This window comes from Neomonachus schauinslandi, chromosome 13, assembly GCF_002201575.2.
Source record: "Neomonachus schauinslandi chromosome 13, ASM220157v2, whole genome shotgun sequence".
NCBI classification, from domain to species: Eukaryota; Metazoa; Chordata; class Mammalia; order Carnivora; family Phocidae; genus Neomonachus; species Neomonachus schauinslandi.
The window spans coordinates 7,289,031-7,311,051 of NC_058415.1; the positions used below are offsets into that span (position 1 = coordinate 7,289,031).

General features: G+C 43.2%; 1 protein-coding gene across 1 annotated transcript in view; it reads left to right on the forward strand.

The window, feature by feature from the left end:
* The window catches only part of GLIS3 (GLIS family zinc finger 3), a 425,196-nt gene that overhangs the window by 130,573 nt on the left and 272,602 nt on the right, over positions 1 to 22,021 (forward strand). The window contains exon 3 of the mRNA XM_021694421.1: positions 6,150 to 7,269. Coding sequence (XP_021550096.1) covers positions 6,150 to 7,269 — 1,120 coding nt within the window. The remainder of the gene's footprint in view (positions 1 to 6,149; positions 7,270 to 22,021) is intronic.

Consider the following 22,021-nt stretch of genomic DNA (forward strand, 5'->3'; position numbering starts at 1 on the left):
GGAAAGGGAAATCACCCCTTCAGATACATTTTTATATCTCTCAAGGTTGATATTATAGGGGACATAAAACCAAAATACAGTGCAATGTGTAAGGTCCATTTCCATATTTGAAATGAATTATTTTGTCTCCTAATAAGTAGCCTTCTTGGAGAAACACCATCCAGAGTTTTTAACCTCTTAGTCCTGGCTCTGCTGTAGCTGTGAGTTTGCAAAGGAATTGGACTATATGGGCCCTCTGCTTCCTCTTCTCGGAGGATGGAATCTACTGAGTTGTCTCACAGTTGTGGGGTCCCGTGTCTTCTCCCATCCTTCCTCCTCTTCCTCCTGTATCCTTTTCCCTCTCGTATCTCTGCCCTGTCCTCCCAGCCACTACCTGAGACTCAGAAATCATAGTTCCTGGATCCTTTTTTTTTTATGCCAGTTTTTTCATGAGATGGAAACTTGTTTTTCACCTGAGAATTTTTGTGATGGGAAGCTGCTGCTGTCATTTTGCCCTTGATGATTATGCCTTGAGGGACTCCTCAGACTTGCTGAGTGTTGCATGTAAAATTAACTGTACTCGGGGGGTAGGTGTCATTGGAAAGCCTTCAGCTTCCTGTCTGTGGCAAGTCCACCCCATGCCTTGAAGGCAGAGAGTCATAATTAATGGAGAAAGTGACGGTAGACAGGGCATGCGCTGCTCCAGCCTCGTACCTTATGCAGTCCCTTTCATGGGTCGGCCAGAGAAGGGTCATTATCTCAGTGTTTTCTGGCATATTTGATTCCTTAGCATAATTTTATATCCTTAAAGGACAGCATCTTAAATATGCATTGACATGTGTTTTTGACTATGTATTCTGAGTCCTTCTATGGAAATCATTCTTTGGCAGGATGAGCAAAGAAACAGGAGTTGGGAGGTCGGGTGGCTTGGTGAAGTACGGAAATTACTTTTAGCAATCTGGGAAGGTTGCATTTATTGTGATCCTTAAATTGGGTTGTGTGTTCCTTCAGAGGAAACAAAGGATAGGAGGCAAGAGTTCAACCTGAGGGCATTTTGCTGTCTAAAGATAAAGAGAAGATGGAGAGAGAATCATCTCTGTGTGTTATCCATTGGAGACATGCCAGAGGGAAGCGGGTGGGGAGGGGGCATGCGCTGTTTGCAGTGAGTGATGGCTGTCCTCTAGAAAGCTGTAAAGTTTATTTTTTCCTGATTATCTATGTAATTGTTATTCATTGTAGAAAATACGGAAAGTGTGGAAAAGCAGGAGGTAGTGAATGATAGTCGTCCTGAACCCTATCACCCACAGGCAACCATGGGAGCAATTTTGATACATTCCCTTCTCGTTACATGCAGATGCATTCACGATAAGCACAGGTTTTCCTTTCCACCAGATTGATCTATAATTACCTACATGGTCTTATAATTACCATTTTTTTTTAAACTAATAGAAACACTTCCTTTGTAGTAAAAATCTTCTTCAGCATTGTATAATGGCTTCTTCCTGCCTAAGATTCCATTTTATTAAAAAAAAAACAACCTGTGATTTTTATCAGTCTTTTATTACTGGGCATTCATTCAGCTGGTTCCCTTTGTTTCAGTATTATAAGTAATGCTTTATCAGATCAATTCTGTAAATCTGCTGTTGCATATCTCTGGTTACGAGAATAAATTCTTAGAAGTAAAATTTGCTGAGTTAAAGGAGATGTACGGTTTTGAGGCTTTTGCTCTAGATTCCAAAATTGCACTGCAGCAAAGTTCTGCCCATTGATACACTCGCCAGCAGTCTGACAGTTCCTGTTTTCTTACTAAATACTAGGTATTTTTATTCTGATACCTTTTGCCAATTTGATGTGCCAATTGTTATTTTATCTTAATTTGAATTTTCCTAATTATTAATAATATTGAGTAGTCTCCATAGATTTACTGTTTGCATTTCTTCTTTTGACTTCCTTTGACTGTTTGTCTTCTGGAGTGCTCATTTTGGGAAAAGCACTCTTCTGTAGCTTCGTTGGGTTCGGTTTAATGCAGTGACACACAACATGCCCTAATGCTGTATATTTGCCTTTATTAACTTCCCAACCATTTCTGACGAGCCCCACTTAATAATAAATGCAGACCACACCTTACCTGCTTGAAGATCCAGAAACCATTCTTGATCTAGGCATTGCCAGAACTCTGTAATACAGAGGCCACCATATGTATTTACCTTAAAATGACAAGTACACTGATACGATAACCTCATACAGTAGCTTCATGTACCCATACAGCAAAAGTTGGGCAACAGAAGAGATTGGACACTACTGGTGGGCTTTGTATATGTTTGGCTTTCCTGGTGCTTTCATATACATTGTGATTGTGCATTTTATGATTGAATATTCATAAACCATCTGTAGGTGTTACCTCAGTTTTATAGATGATGGGCCCAAGACACGCAAAGTCTAAATGCTTTGCCTAGTGTCACTTAGCTTGTCATTTACAAAGTGCAGCCATCAATCTAATAATGTCATTCTGGATCTCAAAAGGCTCCACGTTTTTCTCTCCTAAACCACACATTCTTGGAGGTGATTTCTGGTGGTGGAATTTCTTAGGGTTTCCTTTTGGGTTGGAGTATGTCCACAAAGCTCAGAGGAGGCCAAGGTGGCTGAGAATGGACTGTGGACTCTGTTAAGTTCTAACGGTTTACAAAGCCATACTGTCTTCAGATGCAGTGCTGCCTCTCGGGGATTTGCCCACGCACAGAGACGAGAACTTACAGATAGACTAAGACTAGTTTTTTCTGTGACATAGATAATATATATTCTCTTGAGGCTCAGTTTGAGGAATTCCATGTGATCTGTAAGTTAGTATTTCTTTTGAACTTGGTATTGAACCAAGCAATCCAGCTTGGTCATCCTGCCCCTTATGGCACCGCGAAAGTCACTTAGCTCTTGCCTCACCAGTCCCCTTAACCTGTTTCACTGACGGTGTCGGAGTTTTCATACTGGTTGTATTTTGTTTGAGCTGTATCTCTTTCCTTTCTTATAGCTCCAAATTAACCACTCACTAGAAATAATGTCTTTGGGAGCAGATGAATATATGGAAATGGAGACGGTCTTGTCTGTTTGTCCGTCTCTTTCCCAGAGGCCTGGAGTGCGCAGCCTCAGGGGCTATCGGAGAGAGTCCTTGGGAATTTTTCAGTCATTGAGCACATTGTGGCAGAAGGAGAACAGAAAATGTGGGTTCTAAGCACAGCTTGTGTGACTTCAAGCCTGTTACAGCAGGCCTGTTGATCAGGCAGAACTTTACAGACAACATTTGGGGTATGATAATGGGGAGAAGAGCAGAGGATCTGTGGGATCTAGCGAGGTGACTGCCTATCCAGGGCTGCTTCATCTGTATCTCTGTAGAAAAGCCAGTGTATGTGTGTTTGGTGGTGGCAGTGGGAAGAGCTCACAGAACCTCAGTTCTGTTCTCTGTAAGATAGAGGGTATCCTGTAGAAATCCAGTTTACTCACCTCAAAGGCTGTATCAGATGTGATCATGGGTACAGAAAATGCTTTGTAAGCTATAAATGTTGGCTGTTTATCATTCTATTGGTTATTCACCTTTACTTAATCAACAATTTTTTGAAAACTTACTATATATCTCGTACTCTGGTGGGTACCAGGGAGCTAAAAATGATCCCTTCGTTGAAGGGCTTTGAATTTCCCTGAGGAAGGTCACACCCACAGATGCCAGCAGTGGGCCACATTGAAGGCACAGGATAGACAGTACACACCTGCTTTGGAAAGAGGACTCTTCTGAGAGCTGGTGTATTTGGGGGAGGTTTCATGGATTAGAACTTCGAAAGATGGAAAGATCTGGGTAATTGCACACAAGGGAGATTGGCGGCTAGGCAGAGGCCATTTGTTGGAAGTTGTGTTTGTATTAGGTGTTTGAGATAGAAGAGAGAGTTCTCTGGTCCTGTTACTACCATTGTGAAGAGAAGATAGAATTTGGTTTCTGAAAGTATATGGTAACTGTCTTAGAAAAGAGATGTCTGAGGAATTAGGGGAACGTGTCTGCATGGGGTTAGGATGAGGTTTAAATCAAGCCATAGTTAGGTGTAATTGGGGAAAAATAAGAAATAACTCTTGACAATAGAACAGATGAACGTGTCACACTGTAGGCTGCCCTCAAACTAAATAATATAATTTCACATGCAAAGTATATGCAGGTGGGTCGAATACTTTTTGCCTGATATTCACCACTTAAAAACCCGAAATGCTCCCGTATGACAGTGATCAGGCAAATGTACCATTTGAGAATGTTCTATAAACCTTCTCAACCTCAGGGTATAAAGCAAAGTCAGTTGTCTTTGCCTCGTATATGACACGACTACTGATTTGGCTTGGGTCAGAAAGCAATTCCTGAATCTCCCTGGGGAAGGGACCAAAAGGCCCTTGACATCCAGTCACCAGGAGCCTTCAGCTGAGCTCTGCAGGGAGCGCTGCCTGCCGCGGGTGTGCTGGGAAAATAATTGAAAGTGTCCACAGGGAATTAAAAAACAGATGGTTCAGAAACCACTTTGGGGCTTGCAAAAGGACTTCAGCCCTAGTATAGGAATGGGGACGGCGAAAGAAACCTGTGTCAGGGGCAACTGGATGTAAACTCCTGCTGTGTTTGTCATTGGTAAGCATTACTTCACTCGGTGGAAACATCACATCGATAACGATGTTATCCATCACCTTATACTGTGCACTTGAGAGTCGAGATGTTTTCTTGCTGATAGCTCATGCTTGTAGGAAACAGTATTCCTGGCTTCCATCTTGTGAGAAGGAGTAGGAGGAACAGATGGGACGAGAATGCTTCTCTTTTCCCTCCGTTCCTTTGCAACAGGCTGCTGAATAACAGCTGGAAGGAGTAAATGGGTTCATTCCTGGCAAGATAGACATTCTGTTTAATATTTTGTTTTGGTTAATTTTTTTTTTTTTTTTTGGTCAGAAGAAAAGATCTCTGTAGAAAAGCCAGTGCAGGTACATACGAGTAAACTGGGTTTTTCTGATCCACACCACGTCTGAGTCGGGAAATGTAGTGAGTGATAGCTAGCCTCTTTGTGACAGGTTTACATCCGAGAGCTGTAGCTTTTCCTTTCAGTGATTTTTAAGACAGTGATGTCATAGTAAAGCAAGAGAAATTTTGAAGTGGCCAGACTACGTCACAAGCCCTTTTGATATGCAGGTAAATCTTGTGACACATGACACATGCTTTGTCAAGGGCACGAAGAACGGGAGATGAATCGCTGCAAAAGTGAACGAAAGATCTCTTCTTGGGAAAGAAAGGGAAAGATCTCTTCTTGATCTAATGCTGCTCTGATTCAGGACAGGAACTCGTGGAAAACCCCAGAGTAGCAAGTGTAATTCAACCCTGCCAGGCCCAAATGCATTATGCCACATATGAATTGATCTCAGGCTGTCATTCCCTCCTATATCGTAGCTGTATTTTGTATGTATTTTTTCATTTCCTGGGGTGATTTGATGCTGTGACTGAGTACTGACTGAGTTACTATCTTTTAAAGAAATCTTTAGAATTCCTTATCATCAGTGAAATGAAGTTGTGAATTTATTAGTGGGTCCCCGGATGACCCTTAGACTTTGAGGATATACTCTTTTTCAAATTAAGCATTGGTTTGCGTTTTACTTAACCGAACAGATTTTGCTCAAAGGCTGAGGCTCTGATTAGACTTGTATTCCCTGCAGTGCCTATTTGTAGTATGCTGTACACAGTAAATGCTTACTAAATACTTGCTTATCTGCTTTGCCATGACGGGCATCAATAATTATTCCCTGGTCTCTGATTTTTTTTTCCGCCCGACATTAAAAAAGATATTTAAAAATAAAGTAAGGACTATTTATTATCATTAAAGTATTAAGATTATTTATAACAATAGATCTTTTGTTTTATTATTCCACTGAGCATTAGCCCCTATTGTCCTTCTTGGTAAAATGTTATTTACCTGGAACTAAAAGCCTTGGGTTTTATCTTAGCCAAAGAATGTGTGTTTAGCCGAGAATGTAATTAGGGGAAATACTTAAGGGATTGTCAATGCAGTGTTCTTTTAGCTCTTAAGCAATCCATATCCTGCTAAAATGTTTGTCTTTTTTTTCTTTCTTTCTTTTTTTTTTTTTCCTCCTTCTGGCTGCCGTTCCAGGTCCCTTATTTCTCGCGAGTCTTTGGCGTCCACGACTTTGAGTCTCACAGAGAGTCAGTCAGCCTTGAGCGTGAAACAAGAGTGGTCTCATGGCTACAGGGCTCTCCCGTCACTCTCCTCCAGCCACAGCTCCCAGAACGGCACTGATCTAGGGGACCTCCTTAGCCTTCCTCCCGGGACCGCCGTGTCCAGCAATAGCGTCTCTAACTCACTGCCGTCCTACCTTTTCAGCATGGAAAACAGCCACTCTCCTTACCCCAGTCCCCGGCACTCATCGGCCAGGTCCCACTCAGCCCGCGCCAAGAAGAGAGCGCTGTCCTTGTCCCCGCTGTCTGATGGCATCGGGATAGACTTCAATACCATCATCCGCACCTCGCCCACCTCACTGGTCGCCTACATCAACGGGTCAAGGGCTTCCCCGGCCACCATGTCCCCGCAGCCCGAGGTCTACGGGCATTTCCTGGGGGTGCGTGGCAGCTGCATTCCCCAGCCGTGCTCGGTGCCGGGCAGCCAGAAGGGCGTGCGGGTGGCCAGCAGTGGCCTGGTGCTCCCAGCCTACGGCGAGGGCGGCGTGCTGGAGTGTGAGCGCATGCAGCAGCTGGAGCACGGAGGCCTCCAGCCAGGGCTGGTCCACAACATGGTGGTGCAGCATGGCCTGCCCAGCCACGACGGCCAGCCGGGCGGCCTGCTGAAGACGGAGCGCCTCGATGATTTCCCGGGCGGTGCCCTGGACCTGCCCCCTGCGCCCCCTCTGCCCCCTCTGCCGCCAGCCCCCCAGGGCCCCCCGCCCCCCTACCACTCCCACCCCCATCTGCACCACCAGGAGCTAGTGGCCCGTGCCCAGCCGCTGGCCCTTCCCCAGGAGGCCCTGGAGGAGGACGGGGAGATGGAGGACGTTGGGGGCAAACACTGCTGTCGCTGGATCGACTGCAGCGCCCTGTATGACCAGCAGGAGGAACTTGTGCGGCACATCGAGAAGGTTCACATAGACCAGCGCAAAGGGGAAGACTTCACTTGCTTCTGGGCCGGCTGTCCTCGGAGGTACAAGCCGTTCAACGCGCGGTATAAACTGCTCATCCACATGCGAGTCCACTCCGGGGAGAAGCCTAACAAGTGCACGGTGAGTCTCCCGCTGAGGTTCCCAGGCTTTCGTCAGAGGTGCGTGGCATCTTCCACACTTGGCCACAGATCAGGGACATTTTCTTCTTTTATGGGATTCGGACCCATGGGGGTCTAGGTATTCATGAAATTTGATTTCTCTTTAGCCTGAGGACAGGAAAGATTTCTTTAATTATTGGCAGCGGGGGTCCCGCTCCACTTCTAGATTCTCTTCTGCAAATGTACGTGATCCATACCGTCAGGGGAGGTTGATCTGCCACACTGTCCAGAATCTTGGGAAATCCATGCCTGCCAGGTACCAACTTGAAGTTGCTGAAATGCGCAGGGCAGGGAAACACACGCTGTACTCCCAGCAAGAGCTAGCTTTTTTCCAAAGCAAATATTCAGGGATTTTTCCTTCCCTCCAATAACTGGGCGAGTATTGGGGTTGGAGGAGGGGCTCTTCTGATATTTGGAAAGGAACGCACACTTAGCAACTTGGCCAGTAAAAATGTTGCTGCATACACCCACACGCCTGTACACCGCACACTCTGGGGTTGTGAGCCTAGTTAATGATTTATAGCCAGCAGAAAAACACCCAGGGGATGCCACAGGAGCAGGATCTCACAGGATCTCACGGAATCTTAAGGAGAGAAAATTTTGTGGAAAAGTATAAGGAGAATGAACCAAGAGGGGACTATGCCTTGGGTGTTGAAGGAAGTGGCCCTGGTGTCTCTTTCTCCCCTGCTTCCCCTTTTCACAACATCGATCCTGGAACTTGTCTGTGATTCTTGGCAAAATTTGCTATTTTTGAATAATAGGACTCTTAAATGATTTTGCAATCATTTCACACCTAACAGAAACCCTCAGGGTTTACAAGCAGGACATCACCCTTGGGATCACAGGGCAGCTTTGCACAATCTCCGATAGCTCGCTTAACTCTGGGAAGAAGAAGAGCATGTGTTTTATATTACTTTAGATGGACAGGAATATTTCTTTCAGAGTTAAAATCTGAGAATTGTAGGTAGTCCCTGGATATTGAATATGCCACAGATCACTGAATGTGTGAAACATATAAATCATTTTGAAAAGGGACTTATTCAGACGGTGGTCCCCTGGCCAGAGTCCTTTCTTACTCTATATGTCTTGATGATAAAGAATCTGGGCTCTGTTTATGTTTGATTGTAGATTGGCCAAGTTGTCTGATTTATGTAAAAGCAGACCAAATAGGTTGGTAGCTGTAATGCAGGTATTGGAAACACTTTTTCACTATCCAGTAGGTATTTCTGAAAGAGTTTTCAGAATTTCTGGTGGAATGAAATTGCATTTCTTGCCAATACCTTGTGCCCCATGTTGTGATTTTTTCGTAAGGAAAACCAGAAGCTGATACATTGTGAGGATGCCATGTTATATGACTGAAGAGAATAATTACATTTCAGGTGGCAAAACCTTCCTCTGTCAGTAGGGTTCTGCATTAAAAATGCCAAAAAGAGACAAGCAATTGAAGGCAATTCCATTTAGTCTGTTTGGAACACACTGGCCTATTGCAGGCAGGAAAGACGTTCAGTCTCTGAGGGAAAACAGTCCAACCTCTTAGTTCTGACTAATCCTGGCTGAAAATAGTTTGCTGGATTTGGCTTTACTGAAATAAACATAAAGGCCTGAATTATCCAAAACATATTTTTTGCATTGCAAAATTAATTTTTGTGCAATAGGATTTCCCCATTTTCCCACTCTTCCCAGACTTTGCAATGGCATATAACTTTGTAAAGTTGACTTTTGCTAAAGTGCAGGATGACTATTAAAAATAGTACTATTTCAGTGAAAGAATAAGCTGAGAGGTGAATATTTGCAGGCCTCTGCTTGGCTTTTCATTGTATTATTCCGGATGGGTATGGGAGGTGGTTTCTTTCTTTCCTAGATTGCCTCCTTCCCACTTCTCGATGGAACCTGTAAAATTCAGATTGCTGGATATAACGGCATATCAAATCTAGACCCACAAAGCATTAAATGGTACATATTATAGTGCAAATATATTGATAAAAAACAGGGTTTCTTAGGAGCTGACTAATGCTGCAGTTCTAGTCATGGGACTGTATGTTTTTTGCAGGAAGATACCCATTTTCATATAAAACCTACCTGGTGGGAGCATTATGTCTTCTAAAAGTGTTCTGTTGCCACATGGCATCTGCTTGATTTGTAGGGTTAGAGCTAAGTGACGGCACATGATTTTGCCGTGGAAGTTTAGCATTCCTCCCAAGTTGTAGTCCGCGGAGAGAAGACATTGTACTTGACGTGGGTGCACATCTGAAAAGACACGTTTTCTGCTTTTTGCAAAACCAGTCTTTACACTCTTGGAATCCAAACACAAAGAATTGTTCGAACTGAAGTATTTCATCTCCCGCTGCTTTGAAATCTGATGGTAGTTGATTCAAAGCTCAAGATCTTTGCCAAGTAAAATGACTGCGTTCATCTTCTGGAGGTATGAAGTGATCTTCGGGTTTCTGTGGCTGTGTCGCACGCTGCAGAGGCTCGGGGCAGTTTAAATTATAGGACCCAGTCCACTTTTGTTTCACGTATATTTCACTGCTATTAATTTTCTGTGAGCCGTCGTTAGAGTTAGCCACCATTCTCACTCACTTAGCTTATTGACCCAAGAAACATGTGATGACCCAATTGTGTTTGGTGCCCATGGCTACAGGCAGCACAGTGTGCTTCTGGAAGTCCTGGTGGAAGAAGGACGTGGGAAAGGGCTGCTCAGCGACGGCCTACTTCCAGTAAAAGGGTGGTGTGCTCCCGCCGGTGTGCTCCCACAGCGCCCCATCCCGTCTCCTGCAGGGAGAGCGCCTTCTCACAATCTGCGCCTCTGCCTCCTCAGCCTCACCCAGCCTCACCCGCCGCGATTCGGATCTCTCAGGATTCGAGGTGTCAGAACTGGGGGAGGGCTGCTTGTTCATTATGTGGTTAACTTACTGGAAGAAGAGAGCGGTTTCTTTTCTCTTTCCCACCCAAACAGCTCCACCCTTCTGCACATCTCATTCTTACTCTTCTGCGGAGCCAAACCAGCTGCTCCCTTTCCAGGCCTGGCCCTGATGACAGAGCTATTCCCAGCCAGTGGCAAGGGCCTGGAGAAGTAAAGGCCTCGGCAGGCAGATAGACGGACCTCAGTTAAATCAGAAACCGGGGTACGGCAGTATTCCGTTAAAAATACCCGAGTCCACTCACTGCTGTCTACTAACTAAACCAATTTCGAGACGCCGAATCATTCTATTTAGACCTTCCTGAGCTTAGACCCAGCCCTAACACTGATGAATCTCAGAATTAACCAAAACTTTTGGGTGTAACTATGCTGAATTCTGTAACGTTTGTCTGACATGATAAGGGCTCAAATACCCAAGTCAGTACAAGTCATGGAGCCTCGGATTTTGTTTCTCAGACTCCTGTTTCACCGTCCTAAAAGGACAGCATAAAGTATAACCCCAAATTATTGCTGTACACTAACCATCCTCAGCAGTATCCATAGTAATGGTTCCAATAGAGTGCACACAGAGAACGTTTTTATCATAGGTCTCTTTTGCCATCAAGTTGAAGAGTGTGTAACGCCCGGGTAGCATTCCCAGAAGGTGTGTTCTGAATGAGATCAGGCCCACTGTGTCTGCCAGTACTTCTCATGAGAAAGCCTATCTGATGGGAGCAGAGTGAGCAGAGGGAGAGGGTTCCGTGGCCAGCATCAGAAACACGCACAATAGAAAAGCAGTTTCGTTGGGACGCTAACTCGGGAGTGTTAATAAGGGAATTAGGGGGAATGCGGGTCGCCACTTATATTTTGCTTATTTTTCCTGGATGAATTTTATCCAATAGCAAATAGGAATTTTGCAAGACTTTTACCCACCCACAGATTTTCACGAAAATGTTACTGGCCAAAGACAGCTTTGAATTTTGTATGAATTGACTCATTTCTCCACAGGCATTTTGCCTGGCAAAATCCAGAGTATTTGCTTTGGCTAGAAGATTGGGCAGTCTGCTTTTTAAGTAACATTGGATTATGGAATACAAGAAAATAAATACAGAACTGGGGCCATGTCCCCATTCCTCTTTTACGGCCTGATTTATGGGTTCATGGGCCAGCGTTAGCCATGTAAGACATTTCTTGAGGAAAAGTAAATTCATTGTAAACTTTTGAAGAAGTTTTTTTTAAATCACATCCTTTATTTTGTTATTTTGATAAGACTTGGCATTGATGGGGTAACCACAACTATATGGCCAGAAGAGAACTTAGGAAAATATTATCTAAGTATAACTGTTGGTTACCACTTCCCAACCTTCAAATTGGCAACAATTAATAAATTCTCATAATGTCGAGTATTGGTGAGGATATAGAGAATGAGGAATGGTTTAACATGGCTGGTGAGAGTAAATTGGTGTAACCACTTTGGAAAAAAATTTGGGAACATCTAGTAAAGATGAAAATGAGCATATCCAACAAAATCATGTCTACGTGTCTACGCTAGGGAAACTCTTGTATACAGTAGCAGGGCCACATGCAAAAAGATGTTTATTGTACCTCTGTTTCTAAAAAAAAAAAAGTAAATAATCTAACTGTCCATAGATGAGGTAAATTGATAAACTGTGGTTTATTCTTATTGAAGTAATATAAAGGAGTTTAAAATTAATGAACTAGGTATAAATCTCTATATCTCTAGATGGATAGATGGATGAATAGATATATAGATATCAATGTGGCTACATCTCAAAAAACAATGTTGAATGAAAAAATTAAATGCAAGAAGGATATATACAGTGTAATACAGTTTATATGCATTTAGACACACACTAAGCAGTACTATGTAGTTGTGGCAGATACATAATTACTGTGGGCAGGATAATCAATAACCTTTGAATAGTAGGTTCTCCTGGAGAGGAAGGAAGTAAGAAGAAATGGGATGGGTATTTTGCCTTTTTTCCGGGCGTGAGAGCATTGAAATAAATATGGCAAAATATTAATTTCTTTTTAGCTTGGTGGCGGTAGGAGGTGTCATAGGTATCTTAAAATGTTTTCTGTGCTGTGCTGCCTGTTTGACATATTTTATTTATAACTGTAAGTATAGATTCCTATCTAAAAATAAAAGAAAATCAATGAGTATAACACTCTACCTCCCTCTAATACATACCTTTTTTTTTTTTTTTTGAGAGAGAGAGCGAGAACAAAGCCTAGAGAAATTAAGTGATTTTTCTTAAACTAGTAAGTTGTTGGGCTGTTGCCTACTCAGCGCGTGCAAGGCAGCAGTTCTCAACCTTGGCTGACATTGGAATTGCCTGAAAAGCTTTGTAAAGGACACATACCTGCGACCCACCCCGAGTCTGTGATGTAACTGGTCTGGGGGCGGCTTCCTGGCGATTCTAGTGTGAAGCCGAGGGTGAGAACCAGCGCTTTCTAAAAGCTTCCGTGTTCTGACATTGAACTCTTAAGTAAGTGAAAGGCTACTCTGTCATTTCAGTTAAGGTGTGGGGAGGCAGGGTTTTGTGGTGAGTACATCTTCATTATCTCCAGTGTCCTGACCATGATTAGGGTAATTTCATGTTCCCTTGGAATAAAATTCAGAGACAAGAAATAAGAAGATAATAGAGTGACTGTGGTAGTGGCAGAAGGCTTTCAACTGAGTGTCCATTTCATATTCTGAGTACTCTTTCTCTACGATTAACAGTCAGTTAAAGGTTGGGATGAGGCCGTGCTGAGCAGTGTATTTCATCGCCACCTCCTCACCTCCCTGAGTTAAAAGTGGAACTGACAAATCTGTCACGTTGTTCCCATTTTTAAAGGTAACCGAGAGTGTTCTGTCTTCCGAATACAATGCAGCCTTTCTGCTTTTAATATAAAATGATCTTCAAAACATTTTTGCTACCAGGGATATTTCTGAAGAGTTGGTAAATTACGAAAATATTGAATTTTCCCTTTTATCAAATCTGCCTGATGTGATTAAATAAATAAAATTAACATTAATATCCTCTTTGTCCCTTGAGGCTGAAACACCACCAGCGAAACATCTGGTAAAGATCAGAGAGAGTGTAGCTTCCAAGTCTGATCCCATGAGGCATCAGTCTGTCAAATAGTTAATGTAAGCTCAATGATTTAAAAAAAAAAAAAAATACAACTAAATCGCAAGATTTTTTTCCCCAATGATTTTACATAAGAAAGAGATAACTGGCATATTTATCTGTGTATATACATGTTCAGTGTGCTGTAGACATATATATGTCACCATAAATTACAAACCCTTTAGTCCAGGTAAACGCAAAACTGCAGAAATTCTCATCAGATGGGGCATCGACCACAGTCTATAAGGCATCTGTCAAATCGAATTTCACATCCCAAAACAGAGTTTCGAAGCCTTCCATTTGGTAGTGGTTTAATTTTATTTCCCTTTAGAAGGCATTTAATCCATTTTACCTGGAGAGCTGGCCTTTCGTGAACTTTGTCCTGAAAATAAATTCGTAGCAGATTTGGGCAAATGTTTCAAAGCAGATCGTGGTTTCTGTTTCTTTGCCCTGCAATTCCAGGATTAATGAAAAACAATAGATAATGAGAGGAATCCTAAGAGGTTAAGTATTTGGAGGCTTTATCTTCATTCAGCAAAATCATTACATGACGGTTAATGTTCCTTTTAGTTTGTATTTGTTTTGTGGTTTTTCTCTAATTTCATGCCCCGAAATAATGTTTTTAAAATCAGAAAGAATCATGTAAATCTTTGCATGAACAAGCTGATTAGGGGAATGTGTTTCAAACCTTTTGAGGTTTGTTCACATATAGATTTTAGAGTGTGTTTTTCTTGTTTATTCAGACCGCACCAGTGTAAAATTAGTTTGGCAATTTATTAGAGACGTCTTTTGTGACCTTTGGAATATTTCTTGATTGCCTTTGGTCGTGTTGACATCTTTGAGTCCAGACAGAATCTGAGTGTGTGGAGTGAAAGACCAAACACATTTATTTTTCCAAAAAAAGGTATTCTGATTCTCTTTGATCTTTCAGAAGTGTTTTCTTCAAGCTCTGGGGAGAATGATGTGGAAAAGAGATGTTTATTTTTCTTTCCCTGCAGATTTATTAGTTTTTACCGTAATTACTGAGTTGGAGCTTCTAGACTATCAGTAAGACAATGAATGTTACAACCCTAGGCAGTGGGTGTGTGGCTGGCAAGTACAGGGTCTGGGTGGGGAGGCTGGGTTTCCCATATGCTCAAACGGGGGGCAGCCTCATCCAGGGGGGAGATGGGCTGGCTTAATAGGTGTCATCACTCATAGAGGACGTTGGTGTGGATAGGAATTTGGTGAGGAAATGGAATGAGACCTGTGTGTTCTTCACTGCACAGTATTTCATTTTATTTTCTTGGGCCATAGATACTGGACTTGAGGAGGGAGAATGACTAATCCTCTTGAGGGAGAATTTTGAAGCATTAAAAAAAAATACAGTTAATTTGTAACGTTGTTGAGAAATTGGAAAATAAGATGACTGGCTCTGGGCGGGCAGGAGCAATAGGCATGAGTCATTATACCATACTCCAAACTTGGGGTGATGGTATAATTAATTTATTATTTAAGTAGGGACACTTTTGAGACTTTTGGAAAGGGTTCTATGTCGCTGGGCTATCAGTGTTTACCAGGCTGGTCCTGGAAAGGCCAAGGTATATAGTTTGTCTGTGTATGCACTGATGTATCCACCCAATCGAAACATGTTCATTCATTTATTTGGTCACTTAGTACAAGCCATGTGCCATGCCCTGTCCTGGAAGCTGGGCATTACAGAAATAAATGAGACATTTCCTTGAGGAGCTTACAGTCTTCTAGAGGTGATGTGTAAATAATTAGGAACAAGGGCTTTGTAAGAGGTCTATGCAAATTGTTTTCACGTGAACACGGGAAGAAGCTTCCAACTATGTGTAGAGTCTGGTCAGGCTTCTTGAAGGAGGTGATTGCATCTTGAAAGAAGACAGCAATTCTTGCAGAGAAAGGGAAGGAGGCCATTCAAGGGAAGGACCACAATATGGGCTGACACAGTGGTGTGAAAAGAGCCCCGGGGAAAGAAACTATTCCCAAGTAGTTAGATGGTCCAACACTAGGCGGGAGAGGGAAGGGAGGCTGGGAATTTACCTTGGGCCAATGCAAAGGACCTTTACTGTCAAATAGGGATAATGTTTTGAAAGTTAGAAAGAATCCCACACTTAGCTGATACAAATGCAAATCCAGTTAATACAAAAACAGAACCTTAGGAGGCCCCATCACTGAGGTAGCAAGCCCTGTGCTCTCATGCTTGTGAAATGAAACTGTGGTTTCCCCAAAACCATCTCATCGTCTCTTCAGGTTGATAGTTTAATACTTCATCAGAATGTATCTCTCGGCCTCTACCACATGAAACACAAAGTTTTCTGAGGCCAAGTGATCAGCCAGGGAAACATAAGTGGAGACAAGCATGAAAGCATTTTCTGCAGTGAACTTTAAAAGAAAAAAAAATTCTAAATCTGGGAGAGCCTAGAGACCAAAGCTATTGGATCAGTTATGTTGAATGATTAAGATTTGGACAGAGGCTGCATACATTATCCGGTGTGTGAGTAGCCTTCCATTAGTTAAATATTTCCTTTTTATAATCTGTAAAGAGAGTGGAGTACTGTTAAACAGAACTCTGGATGGGTGTTCATTATGCTGAGCCTGTCAGCCCTTTCAAGACGTTCCCCCCACTGCTAGGATTTACTTTGGAATTGTTTTCTGCTCAGACTGAATTAATGCAGAACAGAGCTAAATGTTTGAGATGGTTAGAGGAGTACAAATTAAATCAGTTGTCACCAAAATGGCGTCCATTCCTGGTGGTGGTGGCTGGAACACGGTAGGGCCAAGGGCCTCTCCAGGGTGGGGAAGGCAGTGGAAGGAGAGACTCATCTTTTGTTAGTTGAGCTTCCTGCTCTGGCAGCACTCACCTCCCCTGGGGATTGAGCCTCCACTCCCATTTGCTTGTGTGACCGGAGAGCACAGCCTAGAGCCAACCACAGTGGATTCAGGTGTGCATAGGGTTCCAGAAGGGGCATCTGATTGGTCTTGCTCTCAAAACTTGTAAGGCAGGGTCTCAGGCTTCTCTCTCCAGAATAATTTCTTTTTTTTTTTAAGATTTTATTTATTTGCGAGAGAGAGAATGAGAGACAGAGAGCATGAGAGGGAAGAGGGTCAGAGGGAGAAGCAGACTCCCTGCTGAGCAGGGAGCCCGATGTGGGACTCGATCCCGGGACTCCAGGATCATGACCTGAGCCGAAGGCAGTCGCTTAACCAACTGAGCCACCCAGGCGCCCCGGAATAATTTCTTTACTGTGTTATTTGAAAGCACTTTAATTTTTAAGTTGGGGCATGGATATTGGGCCTGATAATCCCCATCTTTTGAGGAGAAATGCGGCTACTTCTAAACTCTCTCTCTTCTACTATTCTTTTCTCCCATTCCCAGTCACAGTTTCTAGAGTGAAAAGATCAAATGGTGCTTTGTTAACCAAGAGAATAGACTTGGGAGTGAGGGATCAGTTTCAATGAAGGAAAAATGGGGGTCCCCACCTTAAACAAACATGGAAATTTGTCTTGCATTGCATTTGTGGCGACTCTACTGTTTTCTCTTCTTCCCTCAGAATTTCCGTGTTGCCTCAAGGCCCCTCGCTTTGCTCCTTATTTTTCTCTCCACCTTTTCAAGTCTTGCTTTGGGGAAAGAACTTCAGGAAAGATAAAATTCATACATATAAATGGTGAATGGCTGAGAAAAGACTCAGTGCGCTGGCCCTCCCAGGGGTAGCTACATTTTTACTAGGAAGGAAGCAGTAAACCTGTCCCTTAAAGGAAAACTCCTTCAGAAAAATGGGAGGGGTTAGAATATAACTATGTTACCAACTCCGAGCTACTAGATTACTTTAATCCACACTGTAGCCCTCAGAGCAATGTGATTTATGGAGTTTGAGGTTCATACTCTGTTCTTTCTACTACATACTCAAAGAGCATTATTCCCCTTTGAATCTTGCCTGTGGTGCCCAGCTCAACAGCTCAATGATTAGATGAACAGGTAGTAGACTTCAAATATGCATACGTACATACTTTTCTATTATCTGTGTGTGTGTGTGTATACGTATATGTGGGTATATAGATCTATATCTGTATATCCATATACTTGGAGTTAAGTGATGGATACATGAAGATTCATTATTCTGTTGTTACTTTTTTTTTTTTAAAGATTTTATTTATTTATTTATTTGAGAGAAAGAGAGAGAGACAGAAACAGCATGAGAGGGGAGAGGGTCAGAGGGAGAAGCAGGCTCCCCGCTGAGCAGGGAGCCCGATGTGGGACTCGATCCCAGGACTCCGGGATCATGACCTGAGCCGAAGGCAGTTGCTTAACCAACTGAGCCACCCAGGTGCCCCTGTTGTTACTTCTTATGTGATGATTTGAAATTCCTCAAAATAAAAAGCTAAAAATAAAAAAAAATTTTTTTTTGAGTTAACTTATAGGAAACAGAAGGGTGGTTTGTTCCCTCTAACATCTCAGAGAATGGTGCCAATCATTTTTTGCCCCATGGATAACCTGTGTTCTACTGACCTGAAAACAAATCAGTTTTTTTGTCACTGCTCTTGCAGGGCTCTGAAATCACTCTGCTAGAGAATGAGATGAGAGATAACTCAGGCAATAGCATGATACTTGAAAAGGCAAATGCTAACAAGGAAGCATGATTATAATATATTAAGATAACCTAACTTATGTGACAGTCTCAAGTCTCAGTGGCTTGGTATGATAAAGGTTTCTTTCTTACTCATGTTCTTATATAGCTTGTGATAGTCCATTGACTCAGGATCCTTCAATCTAATGGCTCTGCAGTCAGAGTCCAGGGCGAGAGATAGGATGTTGAGGATTGTGCAGGAAGTTTTAGGAGCCGGGTCTGAAAGTGACACATTTTACTCTTGCCCGCATCCTGTTGGCCAGCACTCAGGCACATGACCACAGCGAACTGCGAGGGAGCCTGGGAAGTGTGGTTTTTCCGTGTGACGCAGGAGGAAGTGAAACACAGAATATGTATCTGCTGCAGGGGACCAGAAGGGCCCTTCCTACTCACCGCTGACTTATCCTGGTTCCCTGTATCCCCTTGAAAAGAAGACGCATTTCAGTTTTGACCTTTGAGCTTTCCATGAAGGGACGGCCCTGTGTCATCAAAGTTGGTTTTGTTAAAGACCATTTCTTTTTTCTTATCAGCGCTGGCTCCTGTAACTTGCTTTTCAACTTAGCAAATCTTTCTCAGCCCAACCATTTTTTTATTTACTCTCCAAGGATTCCATCGCTGTATAGTCACCACTGCTGGGAAAACTCTAGTTATCTCAAGTGAATTACTCAGTTTTTCCCACCTTGTCCAAATTATATGTTCTTGGTGCATAATTCCCTACCGCTCATCATCTTTCTAAGTCCTGAGGATGTGTGATGTCTTCATGTCCCACAGGCACTCACCTTTGAGGGAGATCTGCTCGTTATCAAGGGCAAGGTCATAAATGAATCACTTGAGAGATCCACCATTGTGAACAGAATTTTGGTGTGAAGGGCTATTTTACTAAGACCCTGAAACACAATATCCCCCATCTGTTCATAAAGCAGCTTATTTGATACACACAGTGTGGTCATAAATGCTCTTCTATTCTCTGAATTGCTTGCTTTTGGTCATGAACGGGCCCACACTCAAGGAAAAAATGACAATGGGCCTCTATGGACGCTTTTGGTCCATTTCCATAAATATATTCAAACAAAATGAAATTGCCTGGCTCTTTATAATATGTCCTTTAGTGTGTTTAAGCTTGCAGAATTACCCCCCAACAATGACAAATTGTAAACATCATGCAATACCACAGCCCAGGTTCAAGGCCCGTCTCAGTGTTCTGCCGACGTCTACCCTTCCTAGAAACGTTTAAAGTGTTTTAGGAAAATGAAGCTAGGCAAACAAGCTTATCGGGAGCGACCATAAAAAAAAATCATTGATTCTAATTAGGAGGCGTCAGCTATACAGAAACAAAGCTGCTTTTGTGTGGTGGAAAGTCTACCTGTTCTCTGAAACACATGGAGTGCTTTCCAGTGGCTTTAGATAATCAGGCTGGCAAACTTTCAGGGCCCTGACCTTTTGGCCCATCTCAAGTGATTCAGCTGTGCTTGTCGAAACTTGTCGAAGGTGTTTGTGGGAGGTGTGCCGGGATGCAAGTTGTTACAAAGCTGTGACAGGGAGACAGGCGCTGTTTTTCTCTGAAAGCCCCAAACTGCAGCGTAAACGGAGTTGGGGAGTATTCAGGTTCTTGGGGGCAAGGATTGAGCTTTTTGTCATTATCTCTAGCTGTCCGCCAGCCCGGCGCGTCCAGCCACCGCTGGTGAAGACTCCAGCAGCTTGTGCTGTCTGGGTCAGCCTGAGCCTGCTCCACGGTGGACCGCGGGAAGGCCCGCGCTCAGTGGTAACCCTGGTGTTAAGCTACGTCTAGGGAGTGGCGCCTTATGATGGCACCGGTCCGGGAGGGAGCTGTATAATTTGAGCAAATCATGGAGAAATCACTCTAATTGCCTACTCCATTGAGGTAGTAGATCAAAATCAACAGCTGTGCCACCGTCACTTTTCTTGAACTCAGAATTTCAGGAAAAAAGGAATTTCACTAGACCACAGGGTCAGGAACATAGATCTTGGTAAGTCAGTGGGCATTTAGTTTAAAATTAAGAGTCCATATTGACCATTTGCAGTGTTAGTGATTTATTTTCAGGGAGGAATTTCATAAAAGGCATTTCTAGTTGCCTGATTGCGCTTCTCCTCCAAAGATTGGCTTGCTAATTACCATCAGGGAGTAATAGGGGATGACAAAAAAAAAAAAAGAAAAAGAAAAGTAAAAAAAAAAGCCCATTGTGTTCTGCAGGAAGATGCTGGCAATTGTCTTGACAGCTCCTGCCGCACTTATCAGACAGCTGTGCCTGGGAATGAAATTTTGAAGTTGGTTCTCACTTAGCCAAGATTAGAACAGACTTAATTGAAGGTGTCTGCAATGAGGGGACAGTAGAAAATTCTTTAAATACGGAATTCATGCATTTCTGAAAAACCTTATACTGACCATTTCTAAAACACTTTAGTTTTGTTCTGTCCCTCATTTTTTACTCAGGGAGGTGTTATATAAAACCCAACAATTGAATCTCGACTCTGTGACATTGGCTTGATAAAGGAAAATTGTGTTCATATGGAAAAAATAATAAGGTTATTTTATAATTGGTTCACTTAAAGATCTGTTAGATATTTAAGAATTTAATTTTTATTTATCTTTTAATGCAGGGTTGTTCCTCTACCGATAGGTGTGCATGTTCTCTGTGGTCTCTAAAAATGATCCTCAGGTATCAGACAGAAAGAAAGGTCACTGATGACTTTCTCTCTTTCACTCATTCAGCTATTTACTGAGCAACTGCTTCATGCCACTCACTCGTTTAGGCCCTGGGGACGCAGCAAGTGAACAGATCAGACCCCAGACTCCCTGTCCTCTTGGGGCTTATACTCTAGAGGGGGAGATAATAAGTAATGCAGATATCTGGGAGAAGAAAATTTCAGGTAGAGAGAACAGCAAATGCAAAGGCCCTGAGGCAGAAGTGTTAGCCTGACACATTCTAGAAACATTAAGGAGTTGAGGGTGACTGGAGTGGAGTGAATAAGTTGGAGGAGACAGTAGAGGAGGTGAGGGGAAAAAGTGGGGACTGAATTGTTTAGGGCCTTGTAAGGCCGCTAAGAGGATGGTTTTGAGTAGAAGAGGGGCACATCTGACATGTTTTATTTTGTTTTTTTAAGATTTTATTTATTTATTTGAGACAGCACAAGCAGGGAGGAGGGGCGGAGGCAGAGGGAGAAGCAGACTTCCTGCTGAGCAGGGAGCCCGATGCGGGGCTCGATCCCAGGACCCCGGGATCATGACCCAAGCCGAAGGCAGCTGCTTCACTGACTGAGCCACCCAGGTGTCCTGGCTTATGTTTAATATGGTTACTGGGTGCTATGTGGGGAGCAGAGCAAAGCGGAACAAGAAGTAGAAGCAGGTGGACCAGACTTGCGTGACGACGGTCACTGCAGTAGCGCTCTCTCTGGTCCTCCTGCTTGTGTCCAGTGGTGGAGGCCGGCATTCTGGCCACCTGGGAACAGCCGGACCTGACAAGATTTCCCAGTAGATTGGAAATGGAGTGTGGGACACAGAAGGGTCAGGGGTGACTCCAAGGTTTGGCTTGCATATCTGGAAGGATGTGATGAGTTGCCTTTAACTGAGATTGAGGTGATTTGGGGAGGTTGGGGAGGAAGCAAAGAGTTTGGTTTCAGAGTTGTTCGTTTTAAGGAACCTTTGATGAGTCCCAAATGGTGAGTCTGGAGATGAGAGAAGTCTAGACTGGGACAGCTTTGGGGTCACCTGTGTACTGATAGCATTTAAGGTTATGAGGTGGGCTGACCAGATTTAAAGTGAAATGAGAAGTAGAGTCATGAAAAAATTGATGTTTGTATTTCTGGGTTCCATGAGGACTAGGTAAAAGGAATGGTGAACTCTTCTCTACCAAATACCTTGTATCTTCTTTACTCTGCTTTGTTTTGTTGCCCTAACCGCCTTCCATGTACTGACAAGAATTTTAAGGGGCCATTCAAAAAGACAGGGTTGAAGAGTTTGTTCCAAGTGGGCCAACCACTGGCACACCTGCATCTATGTCTCCAGACCAGAAGAGGGGCAGACAGAAA